Source organism: Portunus trituberculatus, chromosome 27 (assembly GCF_017591435.1).
Source record: "Portunus trituberculatus isolate SZX2019 chromosome 27, ASM1759143v1, whole genome shotgun sequence".
Classification (NCBI taxonomy): domain Eukaryota; kingdom Metazoa; phylum Arthropoda; class Malacostraca; order Decapoda; family Portunidae; genus Portunus; species Portunus trituberculatus.
The window spans coordinates 16169902-16187841 of NC_059281.1; the positions used below are offsets into that span (position 1 = coordinate 16169902).

Genomic DNA, 17940 nt, shown 5'->3' on the forward strand with positions numbered 1-17940 from the left:
ATATATATATATATATATATATCATGAATCATATCAATCACTTACCTGTTTTAGCCCACTCATTACCTGTGTCTTCCTTATTTATTTTTCTTACTTACAAAGAGGTATCTACATTATTATAAATACATCTAAGGAATAACTCTTCTCCATTCCTCAATCTTTTCTGCAATTCGCTTCCTATCGTAATTTTATCCACATCGTTTTTTTGATAGGCTAAACTGAGTCACTCCGTGGCTGGTTACGCATTCTTTTTGTGTGCTTTCTTTGTCATAACGCCGCGGCGCAACACAACTTGCTCTCTCAACGCGTAACTATTTCTTTTCATTATTGTATGCTGTGATTTTTTTTTTTTTTTGGCGTTTTCTATTTGTACACATTTATTTACGCTCTTCTGCTGCTGCTGCCATTGCTGCAGCTGCTGCTGCTGCTGCTGCTGCTGCTGCTGCTGCTGCTGCTGCTGCTGCTGCTGCTGCTGCTGCTGCTACTACTACTACTACTACTACTACTACTACTACTACTACTACTACTACTACTACTACTACTACTACTATTGGGAATACTCATACCAGTAACACTAATAATACTAATGATGGCAAGGTGTCAGTTTGTCCATAGCTTGGTGGTCTTAATGCATCGTCCCCCTCAGGCCGAGTGGTCCCCGCGAGAGGGCGCCACACCCAGCACAAGTGTAGCAGACTCGCCGGGGGACTCTGCTTTCTCGCCACCGCCGCCCACCACTCATCCGCAGCAGCCCGAGGAAGCCGCCGAGGCCACGCTTGACCTGTCTACCCCACGCCAGTCCTCCACACCCACGTCCACCTCGGGGGGCTGTGTGCCGCCGCTCCCAGTCTGTCCCGAGGGGAGGAGCGTGGCGGTAGGGCCGGTGGCGGGCCTCACCTCGGAGCTGGGGCCGCGCCTGCCCATCGGTCTGTATACCGCCAACTTGCCGCCACACCTGCTGCCATGGATCCTCTCATCACACCTGCATCACCTGGCCAGGGTGCACCAGGTTAGTTGGGTGTAGATGTGCGGCTATACTTTTTATGATGGAGGGACAGTGGCCCAAAGCAACATCAAGGAGGGGAAAAAAAAGTCCAGTGATGGTGTCAGTCCCCAAAGAGAAAGAGTAAAGTTTTACCCAAAATTGGAAGGTAAGTGTCTAGAAACTGGTGTGAGAGTCGGTAGCTGGCTGAAGCCGTCCTGGGTCACTACACGCCGGGGCCTGTGGAGACACGGTACGTACACATCTGTGTGTGGCCCAGCACCATTACCTGGAGCACACACCCACTAGCCTGAAGATGGTGGATAGGGTGAGTGACAGGGCGAGCCCTCAGCCCTCAGCCTTTCCCTTAGCATACACTTCACTCACTCAGGGCAAGCCCTTCATGATCGGGAGGCAGAGCAGAGAACCAGTCTAGCATTCTTTTCCATGTTAATGACCGCTCGCCGCCTCCCTCAGTAATAACATTACTCACTTAACTCTCTTAACTGTAATTGCACTGAGGACCTTTTTGAGGTTCCTTAAGATATATAGATGTTCACTGTTCATTCACTTAAAGACATCATTGCCTCTCTGACTGCTGTGGTACCCACTGCAGGCCCCAGAGGAGATGTGCGAGGACAGAGACCAGCAGCCCCTGGACCTCAGTGCCAAGTCCCACGTGGAGAGTGTCAAGAGGGAGGGTGGAGTCTCGTCCAGCACCCCTCCTCCCACCAACCCACTCTTCCCCTCTTACGAGAGAGTCGTGCACCACACCGTCACCCTTGAAACCAAAATTAATTCTACTAGGTGAGTATCATTTGATCCTCCTCCTCCTCCTCCTCCTCTTCCTCTCAATTCTAATCATAGGGAAGTATCTTACGAGTGCATAGAGGAACCATAGCTGCCACTTCACATGGACCAACCTGGAAGACTGAGCCCGGGGTGATCAAGCTGCCCCGTGTATTTTTCAGGAATTTGTTTGTTGCCCCTAACCTCGCAGTGTGTGTGTGTGTGTGTGTGTGTGTGTGTGTGTGTGTGTGTGTGTTTCACTGTTTGATCTGCTGCAGTCTCTGACGAGACAGCCAGACGTTACCCTACGGAACGAGCTCAGAGCTCATTATTTCCGATCTTCGGACAGGCCTGAGACCAGGCACACAACACACACCGGGACAACAAGGTCACAACTCCTCAATTTACATCCCGTACCTACTCACTGCTAGGTGAACAGGGGCTACACGTGAAAGAAGATACACCCAAATATCTCCACCCGGCCGGGAATCGAACCCCGGTCCTCTGGCTTGTGAAGCCAGCGCTCTAACCACTCAGCTACCGGGCGTGTGTGTATTTATCTAGTTGTATTTACCTAGTTGTAGTTTTACAGGGCCTGGGGTTTATGCTCGTGTGGCCCCGTCTCCATATCTACACTTATCCAATCTTACTGTAAAAGTATGCACACTCGTTGCAGACACTACTTCTTCATTTAAACTGTTCCACGTCTCAATACATCTCTGCGGGAAACTATATATTTTTTTTAATATCTCTCAGACATCTTCCTTTTCTCAGCTTTTTACTATGCGATCTTGTGCTTCGGATGTCATATTCTTCTCTCAGGATCAGTTTCTCATTATCCACTTGGTCCATTCCGTTGATCAATTTATAAACTTGTATCAGGTCTCCTCTCTCCTTCTTTGTTCCAGGGTTGGTAGATCCATAGCCTTTAGTCTCTCCTCATATGTCATCCCTTCAAATTCTGGAACCATTCTTGTAGCCATTTTTGTAGCCTCTCCAATTTCCTTATGTGTTTCTTTTTATGAGGGGTCCACACTACTCCTGCATATTCCAATCTGGGTCTTATTATAGTACTTATCAATTTCTTCATCATTTCTTTGTCCATGTAGTGAAATGCTACTCCAATATTCCTTAGCAAATTATATGTTTCTCTAAAAATTCTATCAATATGGCTTACTGGTTGATTGTTTTCTTCCATCGTCACTCCTAAGTCCTTTTCCTTTTTACTTTCTCCAGTTCTACTCCATCTCCCATCTTATAGATTCCCACAGGTCGTCTTTCACTCTTTCCCATTTCCATGACATGGCTTTTGTTCACATTGAATTCCATTTCCCACTTTTACTCCATTCCCAGATCTTATTTAGGTCTTCTTGCAGTATTTCACAATCCTCCTTTTGCTTTATAACTCTGCACAGTTTCGTATCATCTGCAAACAGATTTATGTAGCTGTTCACTCCTTCTGGCATGTCGTTAATATAAATGAGGAAAAGTATTGGTGCCAATACTGACCCCTGTGGCACTCCGCTTTCTACTGCTCTCCACTTGGACTTCATATCTTTAACTACCGTCCTTATTTCTCTCCCCCTCAAATAATTTTCTATCCATCTCAATGTGCTTCCTTTTAAGCCACCCTTCTCCTCTAACTTCCATAGTAATCTTGCATGTGGCACTTTGTCAAACGCCTTTTTAAATCCAAATAAATACAGTCAACCCATCCTCTCTCTCTTGTACTCTATCAACTATTCTAGAATAGAAACTCAATAAATTAGTTACACAAGACCGTCTTTTCTAAAACCAAATTGGCTATTTGATATTAATTTGTTGTCTTCAAGGAACTCGATCCATTGTTTCTTTATTATTCTTTCACACATCTTGCATATTACACTAGTTAGTGATACCGGTCTGTAATTTAAAGGTTCTTCCTTCCTTCCGCTCTTATATATGGGAACCACCTCAGCTCTTTTCCATTCTACTGGTACTGTTCCATTTTCTATTGAGCATTTTATGATGTTGTATATAGGACTTGCTAGTTCTTCCCTACATTCTTTCAGTATTCTGCCTGAGACTTCATCCGGTCCCATTGCCTTCTCTTCATCCAGTTCCTTCATTAACTCTTTTATTTCAAGCTTGGTTACTTTAATCTCTTTCATATAGATTGTCTCTCTATTACCCTGTGGCCTCTCAAATTTGGATTCTTTAGTAAAGACCTCCTGGAATTTTTTATTTAATAGTTCTGCCATACTTTTTGGGTCTTCCACCATCCCGTTCTCTCCTTTTAACCTTTCTATTGTTTCTTTTTGCCTAATTTTTCCATTTATGAATCTATAGAACAATTTTGGTTGCTCCTTACATTTTTCGACAATGTCCTTTTCGAAGTTCTTTTCCTCTTCCTTCCTCACCTTAACATATTCATTTCTCGCTGCCTTGAAGTTTTCCTTATTTGCTGGATTTCTATTTCTCCTCCACCTTTTCCATGCTCCATCTCTTTTCTCCTTTGCCCTAGCACACCTTGCATTAAACCAATCTTTCTTTCCTTCTTCTTTAGGTCTATATTTTGGGACATATTCCTGACTCCTGTTTTGTATATTTCCAAAAATAAGTTATATTTGTCTTGCATTGTCTCTGAGTTTTCCATCTCCTCCCAGTCTACGTTTTAAAATAGTTCTTGAGATTCTCAATATCAGCCTTTCTGTAATTTAATCGGTCTCCTTTGTATGAATCGTCTCTATCTTCCTTTCCTCTTCTATATCTATTTCTAATATTGCATGGTCACTCTTTCCCAATGGGCACTTATATCTTATATCATCATTCATTTGTATACCCTTGTAAAAACTAGGTCCAATCTCGCCGGCTCGTCGTTTCCTCTGAATCTTGTGCATTCCTTTACTCTCTGGTCCATCATATTGTCTATCATTAGGTTCAAGAATCTTTCTCCCAGGCTTCTTCCCCATACCACTTTCATAATTTTCCCAGTCCACTTCTTTACAGTTGAAATCTCCTACTAATATCACTTTTCTCCTTTCTTTAACGATTCTCATTAGACTCCTTATTGTGTCATCTATCATGTCTTTATATTCTTGATTGGTCCATGAATTTGTTTTTGGTGGCACATATGTTACAATGATTGTTAACTCTTTTTTATTAATATGCATCTTAATATACAATACTTCTGCTTTTCCTTCCCCACATTCCACTTGGTTTATCACTATCTCCTTCCTTAACATTATCATGACTCCTCCTCCTCCTTTACCCACTCTGTCTCTTCTCCATACATTATACCTATTATCCAAGTCTATTTTGATTGCCATATTTAGTTTTGTTTCAGCCAGGCATACAATATCTGGATTTTCTTTCTTTATGTAATCTCTTAATTCTAGTTTACTTGATAAAACCCCGTCTATGTTCGTATACATCATTTTTAGTCTTTTGCCTTTATCATTTTTAGTTAAACTTGTTCCACTTTTTTCTCTTCCTTCTCGTTTATATACCATTTCCTTATCCTGTCTCCTAGAATGTGTGTGTGTGTGTGTGTGTGTGTGTGTGTGTGTGTGTGTGTGTGTGTGTGTGTGTGTGTGTGTGCACGCGCGCTAAGTCTCTGCTTCTGCAGAGGTCGGCGGCGAGGTGACCTAAGCAAGCGGTCGTACACGGAGGAGGAACTGCAGGCAGCGTTGAGGGACATTCAGAGTGGCAAGTTGGGCACGCGGAGAGCAGCTGTCATCTATGGCATCCCACGCTCCACACTCCGCAATAAGGTGACACACACATCTCTCTCTCTCTCTCTCTCTCTCTCTCTCTCTCTCTCTCTCTCTCTGAATGGTGATATACGAACAATAAACCACAACTTTCCCTGGTTCTGTGGCTGCTACTCCATAGTTTTGGTAAATGTAGTGATGAAATAGGCCTTGTTTTATCACAAGTCTGAAGCATCATTAGTCGAAACAGACAGTAGTATAAGTCTGAGTGCAATAAATGGAAGGCGTACTTAGAGTGTACGGCAATGCCAAGTGCGCCACAAGAGGCAAATAGGTGTTTCACAGGGCGATGGCCACACTTAGGGACCGCACTCACACACCCGCTCTCCCGCAGGTGTACAAACTCGCCATGGAGCGGGACAGAAACAAGAAGCTGGTGGAGCAGAGTAATGACACGATGCAGACCGACGCTCCAAATTTCTCGCAGCGCTATAACGGGCGCAGCACGGCAGGCGGCGGAGGCGGCGGAGGCGGCACGGTGGACGAGGAGGCGAAGGCTTCCCCGGAGAGCATCAGAAGTTTGCTGCAGAGCAAGATGGTGGAGAAGCTGGAGGAGATCAGCCGCAAGAGTGGCGGTATGAGTGACTCGCGGCCGGCAGTGGAGGCGGCCCTGAAGCACCTCCTGGACAACATTCCCAAGCTGGCCCTCAACAAGGACAACGTGCAGGCGTCCACTGAGGTGCTCAATAGCATCTCCTTCATCCCGCAGTTGAATGATTTTGTCAAGAAAATAGCAGAAGACCGATACAACGAAGAACTACAAAGAAGTAAATTGAGATTAAATGGATCAGTTGAAATCCACGCCATCAACGGTCTTAAGAATGACCCATGTGACCTTAGCGTACCGTCCTACTCTCCATCCTGCAACGGCCTCCTCAAGGCAGAGTCTGACACCACCGCCTCAGACTCCAACCATTCTAGTCAGCCTCTCATCTCCTCTCTATCCAGTCCTAATCTCAAAGAAATGATCGCGCAGATGATTGGCCAGAAACTGGGCTGTGAAGTGCCCACTGGTAAGGACACACCGGCAGCCAGCAACTCCCAACTGCTTCCGCCCACGTCCTCTGCCAGGGAGCTGCAGACCAAGGCTGGAGCCGACAAACAGGATCAGGTGAAGAAGACACAAGTTTCGTCGACCACAACAGGAGGTAAAGGCTCGCGACCCAAGAGAGGAAAGTATCGCAATTATGATCGTGACAACCTGCTAAAGGCGGTGCAGGCGGTGCAGAGCGGCGAGATGAGCGTACACAGAGCAGGCAGCTTCTACGGTGTGCCGCACTCTACACTGGAGTACAAGGTGAAGGAGAGACACCTAAGCCGCGGTAAGAATAAGAAGGACAATTCTTCTCCATCCGTCTCCGCCTCCTCCTCCGCCTCCACCTGCACGCAGGCGGTGGACCGAGGCAGGAGGGACACTGGTAGATCAATTAGGACACCGGCAGACACTACTGTGAGTCACCTGGAGGTGGCCAGGACTCCCGGGGACAGCACCACCATCCAAGCAGACACTACATCCACCATTGATCTCACGGGTGATGACAACTCCCAGGGCGGCGAGAGCTCGGGAATCTTGCCCGCAGTGAAAAAAGCTCGCATGGAAAATGAAGCTTCGCCTTACTCCACCTTTCCTCCTCTCTCCTCAACATCCTTGTCTTCCCCACCTGTCTCCGCTACGTCCCTCTCCTCCTCGCCCCTGCTGACCAGCCCCTTCTCCATCTGGAATGGCACTACCTTAGTGCCTCCCTTCCTCTCCAGGTACCAGCAAGATCCCTTCTACGCTTCCCAAATGATCCGTAGGTTCCAAGAGGCTGCCGTCAAGAGCCATACCTCCAACCCTGGAAGTCTGGAGCGTGAACCTTCCCCTGTCAACTCCCAAGACACCCCTGCAACCCAGCCTTACCAGGGCAGCGTGCTGGACGCTCTGCTGAGGGGCAAGGCTGCCGTCACGCGCACGCCCACCACCACCACCACCACCACCGCTGTTCGGCCTGCCGTCATCACCACTAGCAGCACCAGCACCAGCACCAGCACCAGCCCGCTCCCCAGTGCTGAGACCTCTTGGCAGGTCTCCTCTAGTCTGCTGAGTCTGACGAAGGGCCTGGTGATGGAGCAGCAGCAAGGAGAGGATACCGGGGTGTCGCCTCTTGCACAAACCTCAGGAGTGATGGCCTTCAACCCCCTGTATTCCCTACCCACTCTCGCTTCCCGCACCTCCCTGGCCTCCGCTCTGCAGAAGCGCGCCTCGCCCAGCGACACCCTGAGAGACTCGTCCAGCCCTGAAGTAGACATCGTGCCATTGCCTCTCGTTAAAGAGGGGCGGCATCCCACGCCCGTGGCTGCTGATCAGCCCTGAGGTGTAAGCGTCACCAGTCATGCCTCCTTTCACTCCTTTGCTTTCTCCACAAGGGAAATGTTTAAGCTTTTGACTGGAAACAAGATTCCTGCCACTCTTCCTCCCTCCACTCCGCCATCTTCACTCTGGTTCTTTCTGCCTCGGAGAACACTTCAGTGGTTGTTTTTTTTTCAGCCATGAACGACAGACTCCATCCTCATATTTATAGTGAATAATTACAACATTCCTATAATTTTATCTTGATTCCATAGAGTAATGTACCTTAATAATGTAATTCACTTGAGGATAATATATTTCACTGTATTTCTTGTATAAAAAAAAACCATGAACATTGTTTATAGATCAATTTTACAAAGAAAATTCCAAGTGTTGTGCAAAGTGTGTCACCGTACAAGATCCGAGTGTTGGTCAGCTGGACGTCCTTACAAACCAAACCAAGCCAAAACAAACCATACCAAGCGTTCTCTGTCAGTGTCCAGTGTGGCAGCGGCGGTGCTGTGATAATAGTGATGATGGTGATGACGGCCACAGTGTGGTGATGTTGAGGCCAGGCGAAGATGGCAGTGTTCATTGGCAATCGAAGAAGACGTGAAACAAACCGTCACGTCAAGTCTGTGTCACGACCTTGGCGTCCAGGGCACCACGCCGCTCAAGGTCACGTCCCGGCACCGGTGCGCGCTGCCAACTGGCCACCACTTCCACTGCAAGCTGACACTCACCCCAGCGTGTTGCCCTCGAGGAGCTGGGATGATGTGGCCCACCTATCCACCACCACCGTGCACTACCCGCCGTGGTGACGACTCTCCATGATACTCACCCAGCTTCATATATATATATATATATATATATATATATATATATATATATATATATATATATATATATATATATATATATATATATATATATATATATGATTCATTAAAATAATACTTCTCAATATGTTACGATTCCAGAGGCGTGGTGATGGTTGATGACAATAATGATGATTGTGATTACGATGAGAGAGAGAGAGAGAGAGAGAGAGAGAGAGAGAGAGAGAGAGAGAGAGAGAGAGAGAGAGAGAGAGAGAGAGAGAGAGAGAGAGAGAGTGTGTGTGTATTGGACATCCCCCCACAATGCCTCATACAGTTATATCGACAATCATTCCCCGCGGCATACAGGGACGCCTGTCTCAAAGGGCGGGCATCGCCGCGGCAGTGTCCCTCCAGGTGCCCACGAGGCTCCTGGGGCCCGGACCCGCCTGAACCGTGTACCGTTTCACCTGCCGTGAGTGGCAAGACATGATTACAATGAGTCCAGCCTTGGAGTGATGCAGCGGTGCACCACAAGTGTTACCTTCGCGTCTGCTATCTGAGTACAGCAGGGTGTGTGCAGCCCTTGTAATGTCTCATGCTCCGACAACTCTGGAATTGTACGAGTATCTTGCCTTTGGCCAGGGATTGGCGTCATTAAAAGGCTCATATTGTAAACCATAAAAACGCTTCAGAATCCAGGTTTGTCTTCTGATGTTGCTCTTCAGTGTAGCCTACCGACCCCGTCCATGTAGAGATATTGACTAGCATAAGAGTATTATATTTTGTCAATGTAGTTGCCGTCACTCAAACCTCTACTACGTGCAGCGTGTGCAGGTCCTCTGTCACGTAGGCATTGTTATATGTGCTAGACGTAGAGAGCCAGCAATGATGAAGTGTGCTTGTACTGGACACCACCGTATCAGTGCCGCCCTTCCTGCACACCACCTCCAGAGGGCTCCTCAGGCACGCCTGTAGCAGGGCACCGCCACCCGCGCCGCCTCTGGAGGCATGTTACCAGACCATCACAGTGAGAGACAAGGCTTGGTGCCCAGGGCCACTAGAGCAGCAGTGTTGCAGTGTTGCAGTGTTCACGTCCAGGGTGTAGCTTAGGGGTTAGTGAGGCAAGGCTAAGGGCTGGAAGGCCTCAGGCCCACCACAGTGCTCACCAACCAGTGATACGCGCGTCCTCGTCCTCTCACTCGTGTGGACCTCCCCTCCAGTATCCGGTACACTTCCTCACTTTACCCCGCCATATTGTGGTGGCGGGGTCTGCCCCACCAAAGATCTGTTGCTATTGTCTCTACTGAACAACCTCGTGCCCTTCCCTCCCCATGCGTAAGGCGTCCAGTGCCACTCGTCTGGTGTCAGGCGCCAGGCGTCATGCAGGCGCCAGGCGGTCACTCTGCCCCCAACAAAAGTGCCCCAGATCTCCCTATTTTGATATTGGATCTATTTTCAACTTCATGAAATGTGATGTTTGGAAGTATTTTACAGTATTTCAATTTATTACGGAACGATAATCGTAATAAGGTACAATTAGCGTTACTTTTTAGAGGCTGTTAGACTAAGCTGCTACAACTTGATGTCTTGCATATATATATATATATATATATATATATATATATATATATATATATATATATATATATATATATATATATATATATATATATATATATATATATATATATATATATATATATATATATATATATATATATATATATATATATATATATATATATATATATATATATATATATATATATATACACGTATGTGTGTGTGTGTATGTGTAGGTTGGCATGTACAGCAGTATGATGACAGGAAGTCAGCAGCGTCAGTTTGTGATGATGTAGTAATGTGATGAGATCGCCTCTCCTGTACAGTCTCGTGCATCGCGGGTGAACAAAAAGGTGAGGCTCAAAACCCGAGACGCAGGTCCATCAATGAGTGTGTTTGGGGTGACTCTGCCGGATGAGAATCAGTGTCCCGCGCGGGCCGCCTTCCTCCTGTAGGGTACTAGACCGTAACTTTACTCTTGCCGAGGCCACGTGTCTTTTTGTAAGACAATCTGACAAGGAATTCAACAGGGTACAATGAATTTATCCATAAGTGCAATTATTATTACGGGAGTAGAACGTTGGTTGGGCGGCTTAGGTCATAACCATTTGTGACGCGTGGCTCGTTCCTTGGCACTTAATTAAGGGTTTAACAGTTCAAGGGTTCAGGTGAAGTAGTCGCAGTGTTGTCCGGCAGCAGCCGCCCTACTACCGCCCGCCGGGAAGGTTGATTCCTGTGTGTTCCTCATCGTGAGGCGTGAGGAGTGAGGCAGCCTTCACGCTCTTCACCACCACCTCCTCCATCCAACAAATCTACATAGCATCTTGTTACCAGTCATCATTTAGCTTCTGACTTCACGTGCCCAATGAGTGAGACGCGAGACACGTGGCTCAAGTGCGATTCCGAACCCTGAGCCAGTTACCACCAGTCTCTGGCCGGCCTCGTCCCGGTGTGAATGTGCTAAGGGGCGGTGGTGACGGACACAGGACGGCTACCTGCACTACTGACGCCCTGCCGCAGTGTGTATGTATGTGTGCCCCACGCAGATGTGCAGGCCAGACAAGTGAGACGCACCACCACGACCTGCACTGTTGCCTAGGTCTGCCTACGCAGCTCTCTCTCTCTCTCTCTCTCTCTCTCTCTCTCTCTCTCTCTCTCTCTCTCTCTCGTGAGTGAGTGATCTTGAAAATTTGCGAAATTCCTGGCCAGTTTTTAAAGAAACCAAGGTCCTGAGTTCATAAATATCAAATGTCTGGATATCTTATGAAATGCAGGGAGTTGTAATTTTACATGACACTCCACGATTTATTGTCAGTTTGCAAAGTAACGAGAGAGCAACTAGCTTGTTAATGATGAATATTAGGCTGCTCTCCTTCTCCCCTTCCCACCCACACTCACTCTCAACGATACATTGTTAAATTGTTACTTGTTTGCCCTTCACGTTTCTTCACCTAACCCGCAGCCAATCCAGTGTTACGACGAGATAAGTTACTGCCTGTGTTAATTTGTTATTAACGATGATAATCATGGCTATCTTAAAACGCTAAGGTATTTCATGATTATAAGTCTGCTCCCTCATTACCCCAGCACCCCCTAATTCCCCCTAAACAAGCTAGGGCGTCTGTTCGGCCTGTTAGATACACGCGCGCGCGCGCACACACACACACACACACACACACACACACACACACACACACACACACACACACAGTATTATCAACCGATGTTTGTTATTTTATTGTTTTGGAAATTGGCGGAATAGATTATTATCGATAATTTAACAAAGTACGAGTGTTTCAGGTTTTACAAGGGAACGAGAATTTTGAGGAAATTTTGCAGTTACCAAAACTTTTGTTTCTTTCGAAACTGACAAGGAACTTTGTAAATGACACTTAAAAAAAAAAAAGTTGCATATACCAGACAAGGTAATGAAAAAGGAGAGTAATGAGGCACGTGGAAAATAAAAGCTACTCTGAGTAGTGAGGCCAAGGGTGACTGACGCTGAGCTGCGTCTCGTCCCGTGTACAAAAATGAGAGTGTAGTACATGAACAAGTGTTGATCGTTGTTGTTAAGCAAACCGTGGTGCACGTTTGGTTCTTTTCTTGCCGTAAGACACCGTATGATGTAACCCTCGATTCGGTGCCACACCCAGCCAGTTTTTTCATCCAATCAAAATACGTTACTTTCATTCTGAACGAGCACCAGTAACACCTTGTTTCATGATGAAGATGTCTGCCTGTGTGTCACGGCCGCCGCGGCCTCCGGTGGGCCTCCCGTCCCCGCTGTACAGTTGCTGTCTTGTTCACTATTGTCAGACGTGTGTGAGAGGAAGATGTGGTTACAACTATACCGTATACGTAGAGTTATATTTCATAGTCAGGAGACAAGGAACGAGTCAAATTAGCGCTGGTGGGCGGGTACTCTGCGCCCAGCGCGTCTCTAATGTCGCCTGTCACCTGTCCTGCTCAACATTCTCACCCACGTGTGCTTGGCGTGGCTCTTCTGCCCCGCCAAGGAGTCAGTGTGAGTACAAAGTGCCACGTGTAGTGATAACAGGCACTGCTGCTCAGTAATGACATACGGGAGGGATTCTTTTGTAAACTAATCTTCTGTGAGGGTTGGACGGCTTGCTTGCCACGCTCAGCGGCAGCCAGCCTCCGTCCCACCTTCCACCCCTTGTAGTAGCCGTCTCGCAGCAGCAGTCCCTTCCTCCCTATCCGTTATTTGATAGCGCATGGCGTTGCTGCCGCCACTCACTGTTATATTGTTAATTCACTAAGACCCAAAACATAGTGTAAAATACTAGGTGTTTCATATATATGATTGATGTAGCTGTACAGTGACTCTGTTTATTGATATTGTGCGGGACATTTTTCTCCGGCTCGCTCGTCATGCTTTGGTCTAATTATCATCAGATTGTTTGTTTATATGACTTTTGAATGTCCCGTGTTGCTTTCAAGAGTTGCTGAGTGGTGTTCTTTGTGGCGCCTTCAGCTGGTGCCCGGTGGAGCAGTCAAGGCCAAGTAGGGTTGTGGTGCACACTTGGTAGGCGAGTGATGTGATGTGGTGTATAGTGTGGTGAGATATGGTGCCGTGCTGTGTACTGCAAGAGATGAGCATGGTGTGGTGGGTGTGCTGTGGAGATGAATGGGGGTGTGGTGTGGTGTGATGTGGAGGTGAATGGGGGTGTGGTGTGGTGTGGAGGTGAATGGGGATGTGGTGTGGTGTGGTGTGGTGTGGTGACCGTAGTAGTTTAGGTGTCGTATTTTTTCTTGAACCTCTTTGAGCACGTGCATTCAACATCTTGTTATTTCGGTACTTGAGGATAGGTTGCTTATTTGTGACGACGTAGCAGCAGCAGCAGCAGCAGCAAACAAGCCTCAGACTATTAGCGCTGTCTTCCAGATAGTCAGAGTCATGGCGGCTGAAGTCTGTAGTCAAGGAACGAATGTCTAACCAGCGCAACAAGTGAAAACAGAAAACGAGTACATTGTGATGTAGTGAATCTTCCAGTAAGCTGACTTGCCAAACCGATAACTATATAATTGGTTCAGTATTATTGGCACAATTAACTGGTGTCATTTACAGGAATGCCACGCCTGGCTCGGTGCTCCGGGGACCGCCTCGCTTTGGCGGCAAGCAAGGTGGTGACAAGTATATGGGTCAGTAAACACGAGCACCACCACCAACCTTTGTGCATAGTGTAGTGAACATGCGAGCGTCTGTGACGAGGCTGTGCTCGGAGTGTGTACCGAAACGCTTATGAACGAATCTTCCAGTCGTAGGAATTAGTGCAAGGATACACACACACATACCAGACCTGTGAAGTGTAAGCGTAGCACAGCCTCAGTATCTCCGATACATGCAGGGACATGCGCACCTCCACCTTCATGTGTCCATCGTCCACGCGGGTACAGTATGATCTCACCTCTTCAATCTCCACCAAAACGTTCTCCCAGGTTCGCGTTGACCTAACCACCTTTCCCAAGTGTTCATACAAATAGTTTGCCTTGATTGCTTTCAGTCGGTCATTCAAGTAAACCCCCACGTGTGGAGCTGTTATGTAAATACCCACCCAGCACGCACCACTCACGCCAATAGTGAGGGAACCGCCGCGTGTTGCAGTGATCTCGCTTCTCGCTTATCCAGGCTGCCTTGTCCTTGCGCTAACCTAAATGGTTATGTAGCATTACATATAGGATGAAGGGAGACTCGTGTGCAGCCCTCCATAGTACAGTGGCATGTGGTGAGAGGTAACAGGAGTGTGTACCCGGGCGTGGTGTGTAGTCTCAGTATTATGGTGGATAGTACATGTAGTAAGATCCTCTTCAGCCATACTGTGTTAGATGAAAACGCAGAGGGGCGTGAGTGGAGGGGAAAAGTCATAAAGGGTCAACCACACGCGGCATCGCTGCTCGGTGTGTGAGTGACGGAGCGAGTGCCGCTGTGCGACTCGTGGTATTGTGCCAAATTACTTGTTAGTGTAAGACAATGTACAGTAGTGTTCGTGGCTGCCATGATGACTTGCGGTGATATATTATAACGATCTGTGTTCCTCTGGGGTCTGGAGTCACCAGTACTTAGTTAGGTCAAATGGGTGGCGCGGTGTTGTGGGACAGATGTGTGGGCGTGGATCATGTCAGTGATTATATTTTGCTTTTGGTCACATATTTGATCACTATATATCGTAACACTTCCGTCTCTCCCTTGATTCCTATAATATCATTCGCTTTACTATGTGTGGGATGTATTTATTGTTTCATGTGTAAGACAAACAGCACAGTGCAGCAGTGGTGGAGTGATGGATCAGGACGTGTCTTTCTGAAGTGAAGAGTGATAACTTACTCGGTGCCCCAAATTGTTCATAGTTACGGAAACAAATATTGCACGCAAAATTCGATTCAGCGAGCTAGATAGCATTGTATTACCTATAGACTGTGTGTGTGTGTGTGTGTGTGTGTGTGTGTGTGTGTGTGTGTGCGCGCGCGTGTGTGTGTGTGTGTGTGTGTGTGTGTGTGTGTGTGTGCGCGCGCGTGCGTGTGCGTGTGCGTGTGCGCGCGTACGTGTATACGTGTGCGTGTGTTATGAGATCAAGCTATTTCCATTTTCTGACAAAATTGAAGAGTAACGTTATGCCTGTGAGGTGTGGTGCGATTTCAATGACGGTATGAGCTGTGCGATGCGATGCAGTGCGATGCGATGCGATGTGATGCGATGCGATGCGATGTAGTGATGAGATAAAACGTCTTCATGGAGGCTCGTGGGTGGTGGGTGACGGTGTGTTGAAGCGTGGCTGAGAAGTCTGTCTTGATATTTCTTCATAGATTATTATCGCGCCACTTTTCACTTGCGGAGCCTGTGGGGCTGTGGGTGCCACATCAGGGGAACCACGTGATCACTGGTGTTCGGTGCCCTGCTACTAATGTAAGGCGTGGCAAGGTTCAGGGCACGGTGAAGAAGCCTTATTCCATGAACTAGATTTACCAACCACTAGATAAATTGCTCGGGACTGATTATGACCAAGATTGTCAGCATCCGGCTGTCTTCTCTCTGCTGAGGCACTTCTTCCTTGTGTCTTGTTGCTCACTCTCCCGTTCAGTGCACATAAACATGATATATCAGTACCTTGAAGCACTATGTTAAGTCCATTTTGTGATATGCTCTAGTCTGCTAAAGTTACTCTGCGATAGAGTTTTGTTGCGGCGTGGAATATTGGAGGGCGAAGACTGACTGGTTCATGGAAATAGACGCGGTGTTGATATATTAATGATTCATGATCTCTGTGTGCTTTGTATTCAAGTGTTAAGGTTATAGTCTTATAAAGCAACTTTAGGAAATGTTCAGACTATCCACCAAAGCGGTGGCTTAAAGTGTGCTCTAATATATAGATATAAAGATATATACTATATGTAGATATATGATTAAGTTTGTGACTGCATCGGACCGGCAGTCTGCTGTCCAGGTGGCCGTGTCGTGCTGGTCAGGTTGTCTTGCCTTCCTTTGTGTGTCACTCTGTTCACCGTCATGTTTTAATGGCGTGTTTTATTCTGTCATTTCTTCACCAACACCTGAATATTTGCCACACCCTTTCCTGTCTTGCCTTGTCTTCTCTCACGCCGCGTCGCGCCACACCACACCAGGCCACGTCACACCTTTTTCGTCTAAGTCGTGTGTGTGTGTGTGTGTGTGTGTGTGTGTGTGTGTGTGTGTGTGTGTGTGTGTGTGTGTGTGTGTGTGTGTGTGTGTGTGTGTGTGTGTGTGTGTGTGTGTGTGTGTGTGTGTGTGTGTGCACATAATACACGCGAAATAAAAGAAAGTTTCCGTGAAGGGACAAGAAGTCACGCTGCCATTCTGCCATTACTCCATTGTACTGCTGCAGACAACGGGGATCCCGCTCGTCCGAAACGTCTGTGAGACGTGAATGACGCCGAGACGCTCGTCGCGCGGAGGAATGAGCCGCCGGGACGTGATGCGTTTTCCTTACAAGTGTCGTTTTCTGTCGTAAGGGCGCGAGCAGGGGATGCTATGACGCTCCGGTGAGGGCATGGAGAGGAAGTAGTCTGAGGAAGTAACCTGATGATCATTCTGTATTATATTTAGAAAAGTTCAAAAGGAATGTAGTTTGGAGCATTAGATTCTAAGATGTGTTTGAGATTAGCTGCAATAACCTTTGGGTAGGCAAGGTTATATCGTGTGTGTACGTATGTGTGTACGTATGTGTGTGTGAGGTGTGTGGCGCCGTTGCGGGCCAGCCTTTCCAGAACAGGGTTTTGTACACTTTGCCTTGTGGACCATTTGATCTTTGTTGTTACTGTATAATCACCACCCTGTAAAGGGGTCACTGTACTCAACGTATTGAATGCCTTATGTCGGTGTGACTACATGTGATGGACACAACCTCTGGGTGTCGTGAATCTGTGTCTTGGTGTTGAGAGGGCGCCGCGCCGAAGGCCGCTCTCTTCCTCCTTCAAGAAATTGCCTACTAGTAAATTATTGTTTTAGTGTCACTCAGAAACGTATGAAGTGGTGTTCCTTTTTTCATTTCCTTTTTTTTTTTTTCAATCAGTGACAGTGTTCTTTGATCCCTCTGGCCACGTCTCGTGAATTATATGGCTCGTCTGAATTATTATTATTATTATTATTATTATTATTATTATTATTATTATTATTATTATTATTATTATTATTATTACCATTATTATTGTCATGCCGTTATCATTTTTCTCCACCACCACTTCACCTAGTTTACTTAACACTTCCTTATAGTATTGCTGTAACTTTTCTAAGTCTTTCATTCTCTCTCTCTCTCTCTCTCTCTCTCTCTCTCTCTCTCTCTCTCTCTCTCTCTCTCTCTAACACTTATTTATTATTCCTGCATGCGTGTTAGTACGTACGTATGAATGCACGTTTGTATGAAAACATGAAAACTAATAGAAAAGTCAACCTATGCTCACCTAAGGTAATTCAATAGCCAACCGTCAGCTCCCTGAGTCTCTCCCCACCACTATGAGTATTTCTTGCCACTAAACTAATACATGACTCAATGTAAGGGTCATAAGGTTAAGAGCAACGTAACTTCCCTCATGATATGATTGTCCTTGGTGGCTACGTGTGCTAATGAGTGATAGTGGACGGTTAGTTAGATCAGTTAATTTGGTGACAAGATTTGAGAGATAGATAAAGTTTGATTCATTTGCGTTTTT

General features: G+C 46.7%; 1 protein-coding gene across 2 annotated transcripts in view; it reads left to right on the forward strand.

Moving 5' to 3' along the window:
- Positions 1-8699, forward strand: part of LOC123509497 (mucin-5AC-like) — a 118484-nt gene extending 109785 nt beyond the window's left edge. For both annotated transcript variants that reach the window (XM_045263814.1, XM_045263815.1), the window contains exons 3-6: positions 647-1009; positions 1599-1789; positions 5379-5523; positions 5858-8699. In XM_045263814.1, the coding sequence (XP_045119749.1) occupies positions 647-1009; positions 1599-1789; positions 5379-5523; positions 5858-7876 (2718 nt within the window). In that variant the 3' untranslated portion in view covers positions 7877-8699. The remainder of the gene's footprint in view (positions 1-646; positions 1010-1598; positions 1790-5378; positions 5524-5857) is intronic.
- The last annotated feature ends 9241 nt before the right edge of the window (positions 8700-17940 follow it).